We start from the raw sequence: 7,997 nt of genomic DNA on the forward strand, positions 1-7,997 counted from the left end.
TGTGAACACACACAGAGCAACACATACAAATACCAGCATGACTGGTGTTGGATCTTGTTGTTTCTTTCATGAATTTAAATCCTGCCGTTTGTTGTTGATGTTCTGCCTGGTGTTTGTCATTAGCAGAATGCACATCAATGAATGAAGTCAGTGTGGTGCCCGAGAGTCTGTCAAGCCTATAACTGAAGTACGCCACGTGCCGGAGTGTGCATGCGTGTGAGTGTCTGTGTCTGTGTGTGTCTTTGAGGCAAATTTAGTTCCTTGTGACTAGTCCATTAGAGATCCATAAAAAGCCAGGAATCTTTTTATAGGCTGGATGCAAAGAAGTGGTGACTCATCTGACTCATCAGGGGTTATGCTGCCCCCAACACACACACACACACACACACACACACACACAAACATGCAATTGAAAGCCTTTTTCCCCAGACAGGGAGGCAGATTGTTGACTGAAGGGTCTGAGGCAGAATGTTTCTGTGTATAAATCCTCTGGTGAACAGTGAACAGATCTTACACAAATATCCACACCATGTAATATTGATAATGTATACATCATATCATGTTTATGTTTCTATTGAAATACACATCCATATATTCAGGTATGTCATAAGATTTGTGGAACATATTATTAGTGAGAATATTTAGATATTTTAAGTGAAATTTGTTTTTCACGCAAAAGTATTTGCCTACTGTTGAAATATATTTAATGAATTCTATTTTGAAATGTGTATGTGATAATAGTTCTCTCCACTAAACTAACTTGTATTTTAATTTTTTTCTGATATTTGATAAACTTTAGTAACAAAACAAAACAATTTTCTTTGTTAAATCTGCAGTGATTTGCAAAATGAACCCCAATAAAACTAATGTCATTGTTACAAATATTTTACCCTTGTTTACAAGGCCATAACTGAATTACCACAGTGGTCAGAGGCCTGCATCTCTTTTTGATGTGAGACTTCAGTCCACCAGGATTATTCCAAATGCTCTCTAAACAACTTTTGTGTCAGAGAAACATGGTTCTGAATAAAAAACTAAAATCAGTTTTAGACAGCAATCAAAAGCTAAGCAGGGCAAATAAAAAAGCATTACCTCCATCCAACCACCTGCTGCCCCATTTTTTTAATCTTTGCCCTCAAGCAAGACGCAAATAACAGCCAGTTGTATCACGACGATGTCCAGTGGACAGTCTTTATGTTTATGTAACTGTTCCTGTTTCTGCCCCAAATCCTCAAAAATGGGTTCTTCATCATGTTGTCCAGTTTAATACAAGCTGAAATGCTTGTTCTGGATAAAGATATCTTCATATCTACTCTATTTATCATAGCATTCACGTATGTCTTACCATTAAATGAAGCTTCCAACCAATGCCGTGTCGCTCAGGCTAAACAATGTGAGCATGCTGCCTTAATCTGCAAGACTATATTCACATTGACCTTCGAACTGGATATTATCTTTAAATCTTTTGAGACTCTTGTATTAAAAACCAAATCCATCAGCTATACATTGATTTGTCCGAGACTCTCACCATTCCACCTTGTGGTGGTCTAAAGAACACCTGGCCTTCACTCAAAACTTTAAGAAGAAATTGGAGAATTCAGTTTGATTCTGATGTACTTCTTATTACCAAAACTACAGTCAAAGGTCTACACCCTGGTTTACTGAAGAAACACTTGCCCTTTATAAGCCTATGGGAGGTGAAAATGCAGATGGCGAAAATCTAACCAACTTACTAACGTCATAGCTGCTCTCCTGTAATGGTTCATGAGTTTTGAGACTTTCTCTGCCATGACATAGACAAGATTTGATACCAAATTACTTCCTCATCTCGGGCTTTTTCTGCACAACCAGTTGGGCATTACATTGTATCCCAGACGGTCTCTGTTTTTAACATATTTTGAGGCTATATCTCTGCAGCCATTGTTGGCGTTGGCTTCAAAACCTGCCACCTGTCTCTTCGACCCTCTGCCAGCACCTTCCAAAGATCTCTGGCCAGTTTTGGGATCTACAATCCTAAACATTGTTAATTTATCACTTACAACTGGCACCATCCCCACTAGCTTTAAAAATGCTGTGGTTTACTGGTTTACTTGATCTCAGAGAGGCTTTTGACATTATAGATCATGGTATACTCCCAGACTGACTAGAATTTGATGTCTCTGGCCTGGTATTCACATGGTTAAAGTCTTACTTTGGTGAAAGGACACAGTGTTTCCCACACTACATCAATATTTTATAGTATGAAATATGGAGTGCCTCAGGGCTCTGTAATTGTCCCTCTGCTTTTTGCTCTTTTTATTTAATCTCATGCAGTCATGAAATTAATTTTCATTGTTACACTGATCATACTCAGTTGTATCTTCCTATAAAAGCTCATGGCTCATCTAAGATGATAGAATTAGAGGCCTGCTTACCTGCTGTGAAAAGTTGGATGTCAAAAAATGTCCTGCCCCTAAATTCAGATAAGACTCAGATGCTATGGCCCGACATAGACAAAAGTTTGATCATTTGACAACAAGTCTCGAAAACTGGGTGATTTTTTTGAGGTATGACCGCCAAGAACCTTGGTGTTAAATTTGATCATATCCTCTCTTTTGCTCAGCATATTAAAGACATCACCAAGATTGCATTTTTCACCTACATAATATAGCTAAAATTATGTCTTTTCTGTCTATGGCTGACCCTAATTCACTCTTTTGTGTCATCCAGACTGGATTATTGTAACATTTTTGTTTTCAAGAGGAGGTCATGTGGCTCAGGTCATATGAGTTAGTGGCACTTGAAAGTGGCTCAATGTCCATCCACATCATATTTTATAATATAATGCTGTCATCCTGATTGTCCATATGTGAATCTGCTTTGTTGCTCAGTTCTGAACACACAACATCTATGGGTGTTGTATGCTTTACAGATTGTTACAGATTCTTTATCCCCTTGCTGCAAATTTGCAATTTGTGATATTGGGGTATATGAATAAAATTTGATTTGACTTGACATCACATTTGCTGTACACAAAGCCTCGTGTGACAAGCTTCCTAAAACAGGTGGTCCTGTGATCTCAGCTTAGAACTGTGCACACACACACAAATACATACACATACAAGTAAACATGTGCAAAGCTCTCATATGCATGTCAAATTATCTGAATGATGCACACTACATGCTTTAAATGATAAGGTCCAACCAGTTTGTAACAGCTCCACAGTATGATGATTTCCATTTTCAGAAAGCATCATTCGTTTTGGCAGATTTACCAAAATTACACAGGGTGACTGTGCTCACTTACACTGAGTCATTTTTAGAAACAGCACGTCTTGAAAAAAACAAAAACAAAAAAAACCTCTGTCTCTTTTCCTCCCCCCGTTTTTCTGTTTTGTTTTCCCTTCGTCTCCTCTTTTTTTCTCTCTCACTCACTTTCACCACCCCCCTTTCTCCTTCTGTTTCTTTGTCCTCCCTTTTTTCTCTCTTCCCTCTTTCTCTGCCTCTGTTTTTCTCTCTCCATCAATACAGTTGGCCAATGACAGTGCTGGCGCTGAGGAAATGGATGGTGTGTCTATTTTTAGAACCAGAGAAGGAGGGCAAACTAAAAGTAAGAGAGCGAGAGAGAGAGAGAGGGAGAGGGAGGGATGTGAGGAGAAGATAAATCTGCATTCTGCCACTGCCTCTGGTCAGAGACAGTTGGAGCTACAAGGAGAAACAGCATCACTGGCTGGAAACACAGTATCATACATTTTTTTTAAAACAACAACATCCAGCTGCACAAAGCCTGCACACTGATATTTGAGATTGCAAGAGCAGAGGAAAGAAGGAAGGACTCGACAAAGACCATCTGTAAGCAGGTGAGTGTGAAAGCAAATTGTGCAGAAAACCTTACATAATTACTGATAATGCATGAGGCGAAAATACACACGCTGCCTGTTCTGTGCTTCAGCCCAGAGCTGCTGCTGTGGAACCATTTTTAGCTGCTGTATACCGAAGGTGTGGTCTAAATTTAGCTATGGTTACACCTTGGAAGAAACAGGGAGAGGCTGGTATTTTGGCTTGAGCTATTTTTGGCATGGAGGTTGAGACAAAAATATATTGTGGGCTACACTCAGGGTTGCAACAATATGGGGTTACATAAGAAAATATAGGCTGACACATTCTGTGGCTTTACACGACTGAGAAGGCATTTAAAATAGACATCTATTTATGTTGCTGATCCTTGCTGGGATTGTTTGTATATTGGGCTGTTTACACTGCCACTCCAAAGTAAGCAGAGGATGGTGTCTGAAATAGGGAAAAGGAGAGACAGGAGGAGGAGAGGAAGGCTTATATGTGAATTAAATTTGATTGCTACAATATAAGGGGCAATGTCCAGATGATTGGAAAAACACAAACATAAAGCACTCTTGAAAACCACCACTATGCTTCAAAAAAACAATATTTCATCTATGACTTGGTTACAAAACAGAGTAAATCCTCAATTATAAGTCTCTATGCTGGTAAATCAAATTATGTTTTCTTGGATGGATAGCAAAAAACTTTGAAATATATAATGCTTTCTAAGATGACTTCAATTTGATCAGTAAAACCATGTCCAGCTTTTGTGTTTAAATCTGCTTTTGAAAGGAAATGCCCAAAAGACTGCCAAACCCAAAACAATTGAATGCAAAAATCACTTTCCTGCTGTTCATTGCTCTATGTGCTCCCAAACTTTTGACAGAGGTCTTCATTGTAATCATGACCTCTTTCTTCCTCGTCTTCCAGCTATGCGTCCGCGGTCCAGACTGCTGTCCAAGAGAAGACTCCTGCTGCCTACAATCAGAGAGGGCACCGAGGAGACAGTGAGGGATCTGAATGAGGCCAACGCACTCCTCATCGCCGGCCACAGCCAGTCTGTCTCCTCAGAGGACTACTTCCTCTCCATCTGCCACCTGGCTCACCCCACCTTCCCCACCAGAGATGTTTCCCCTGACAACATACACACACGGCAGCTGGATGCTGTGCACCAGAGGCTGAGGCTGTCACGGCACAGTGGGACTACATCAACCGCCTTTGAATTCAACCCCACAGAGGAGGCACAAGCCATAGATGTACAGCAGGGAGAGGAGAAAGAACTGGGTTGCGAGCTGATGTTTGGCAACTCTGACCCTTTGGAGTATCTTTACGGACACCAGAACAACCTTTCGGGAGGTGTGAGGAGGGTGTTTGTTGAGGGAAGGTTTACAAGGCAACACGGGAGTAAATGGGAGGGCCAGGCTCGCACCAGAGCACACAGCATCCCCCGTGCTTCAAGTCCAGATCTCCCACGGCAGCGCAAGAGCAGCTGCCCTGAGTTGGACACCAGCACTAACACTTTAGCTCCAAATATCTCTCCAAAACACAGCTTATCCAGGTTGGAGGCTGGGAGAGGGAGCCCAGCAGTAAGAGGAGCAGAGGGGGAGAGACAGAAACCAACCGTCAAACAATCCCTCATCTCCCAGTGGATCTCTGACTGCAGGTCAGCGTGGAGGGAGGCGCGTGTACGAGCCTGTATGCTGCCCGCCATTGCTGAGATTTAGGGCACAAATGGACAGACATTGTGACAGAAGACATTCCTCAATAAAGTATCCTGGTCTTTCTCTGTCAGTGCATGAGACATTGGCATTAGCAGATATGTAGAAGTCTATTATGCATATATACAACAGGGATACAAATAAATGCACAGTTGAAAACACACAGAGGCAAATAAATATTGTCATGTCTGTAATGTTATATCAATGTCAATATTTGCACCCTGTATGCTGGTGATCATACAAAATCATTAAAATGGACAAATCTGCAAAATCCTTTTATATCTTTCTGTGTTCTGTGAACTGAGTATGAATGAATAAACCAATCTTTTGATACTCTCAGCCAAACTCTGTGATCAGTGTTTTTTGTTTTTTTTCCCGAGCTACAATCTGTGTTTTCTTGCATGTGTAAACCCTTGGAAAATGAACTCCACTCTCAGCTCCGCTGGTGCCAGGCACTTGAGTTTCTATGGTAACTGTCGTGGGATCGTGAGCTGGTAAACACTAGTGTGAGGAAGCACAGGCTGAGTGAGGATGACACTGCTGAACCTAAACACACAAGATGGTCATCTGTTGTTTCACTGCTACAACAGATTCGCCTGCAAGTCACAAGAAAAAAAGCAGGAAAACTGCAACTGCAACATTCACATTAATTCATTTCAACGTTACAAACTAATAAGATTTTATTCAACTGTAGAAAAATAAAAATAGAAAAACACAAACCAACACAAAGCAAACCTTAGATACAGTTTTGTTACAGTTTTGAAACACTAGAGGGCAGGGTTATACCATTCATGCCTCATGATAATACTTTACATAATCAACCCATCACACATTTTATAACCTCAAATCTCTCATAAGTAGTGCAATCCTTTGCAGTACTAATGATAATGAAGTAACTCTAGGTGTGTAGTAATTTTCAACCTGACAGTTAAGGATTTAACAACCAAAATTAATTGGCACCTACACGTTTTGGACCTCCCTTCTATCCTTTTGTAATGAGAGTGTAAACGAACGTGCAGAGCCTGCTGAATGTATATTTTTAACACTGACATTGGTCAGGTCATGGGTAAAGGGTTCGTTCATCAAAAAACAACATATTTTATCAGTCACCTGTATTAGTGTCACTTATACTTCAATTCAGAAAACAATATCTCAATATGACGCACTGTAAATATAGTTACATCTCTTGTTCAGTTGTTTTTCAAATGAGGATTTTATATGAAAGCATGTGACAGCCACCTCCCACCCCAACTGGTGGATGTTTGTTTCATCTCATACCCCTCTCCCCCCTACACTTCCTGTCTGTATCTCTGCTACAAAATGCCACAAAAAAGAAAAAAAAAATCTTCTGTACTTTGACTTCAGAAAGTTGTTGTTTGAATGCAGGAGTTTTACTGATAATGGAGTCCTCTTACATTTGTACTTCCACCACTGATTTTGTGTACTGTACTTGTAACCTTCTCACACCGTTCACTTCGTGTTTTGTCAGAGCTTGTCACTCATTGAAGAGATCATTTTTCAAATGAAAAGTGTGATTTGAATCTGAATGAACAAGTTTCTGCTGAAGAAATAGTACCAGATTGTTCTCAATGTGTTTTAGAGATTATCCAGACCAAGGACACGAAAGTGATGTTGCTATCAAATATAGTTTTTTCAGTGTTGTGAGTACCATAAACTAAATTAATTTCATCGTCACTGTATTGGAGGTGAAATGAATTTGATCCATCAGCGCTTATAGAGCTCCTTCCTAGTTTACATTTTGGCCTATACTGGAGTTGCTGCAACACGGGATTATTACCAACATTTTGGGTGCTCTCACAGTTGGTTTTACCAGATACACAGTCTTAGTTAATTCTGGCTTAATAGTTGGCTTGTTTAATTGTCTGACCAGACAGGTTCTTTACCTAGTCTGACTTTATTCAATGTCCCCATGTTGCCTTGGCCCCACATCTCAGCAGCTACTTTGGTAGCACAAAAAATGAATTACCGAATAACAACCAAGTTGTAATAAATCTGAATTGTTCTGTAAATCAGCTAATGAGAAACACGTTGGTTGACACAGACACATGGGCATGAACTCAAAGAAACGATGGAACAACATAAACATCGATGGTTCCAGGAAGAGAAAAACACCTTCACTGACTTCACAAGACAAGACATGTGCACCCACATCGACTCACAATTCTGTCTTTCTTTCACACTTATCTCAGCACATCCGGATGAAAGGCTGTTGTAACCTAGCCAGTCAAAGCATATATTATATAGATTATCAAATATATCAAGATTTTTAATACTTTTTTTATTAAAATTTCTAAAAATGAGGCATTATCAGAAAAATTAAAGTAACTGTCTTGATTTTTGTTGACTCCCCAGTTTGATTTCATTTTTGTTACTGACCTGCCCATGAGGTTAAAAATCATTCTTTTCTAATTACATATATTTATAAAACCTTTATCTTTA

General features: G+C 39.8%; 1 protein-coding gene across 1 annotated transcript; it reads left to right on the plus strand.

Annotated features, from left to right (window-relative positions):
- The first annotated feature begins 3,540 nt into the window (after positions 1–3,540).
- Positions 3,541–5,882, plus strand: LOC111646550 (uncharacterized). Its single transcript, XM_023396072.2, has 2 exons — positions 3,541–3,839; positions 4,750–5,882. The coding sequence occupies exon 2, from the start codon at positions 4,752–4,754 to the stop codon at positions 5,541–5,543; it is 792 nt and encodes a 263-aa protein (XP_023251840.1). The 5' UTR covers positions 3,541–3,839; positions 4,750–4,751; the 3' UTR covers positions 5,544–5,882.
- The last annotated feature ends 2,115 nt before the right edge of the window (positions 5,883–7,997 follow it).

This window comes from Seriola lalandi, unplaced genomic scaffold (genome assembly GCF_002814215.2).
Source record: "Seriola lalandi dorsalis isolate HSWRI2012SDOR001 ecotype SW California unplaced genomic scaffold, Sedor1 jcf7180002054973, whole genome shotgun sequence".
Lineage (NCBI taxonomy): Eukaryota > Metazoa > Chordata > Actinopteri > Carangiformes > Carangidae > Seriola > Seriola lalandi.

What these genes read in the sequence shown, in the direction of transcription:
- LOC111646550 (XM_023396072.2), top strand. Translation starts at nt 4,752, where the DNA reads ATGCGTCCGCGGTCCAGACTGCTGTCCAAGAGAAGACTCCTGCTGCCT.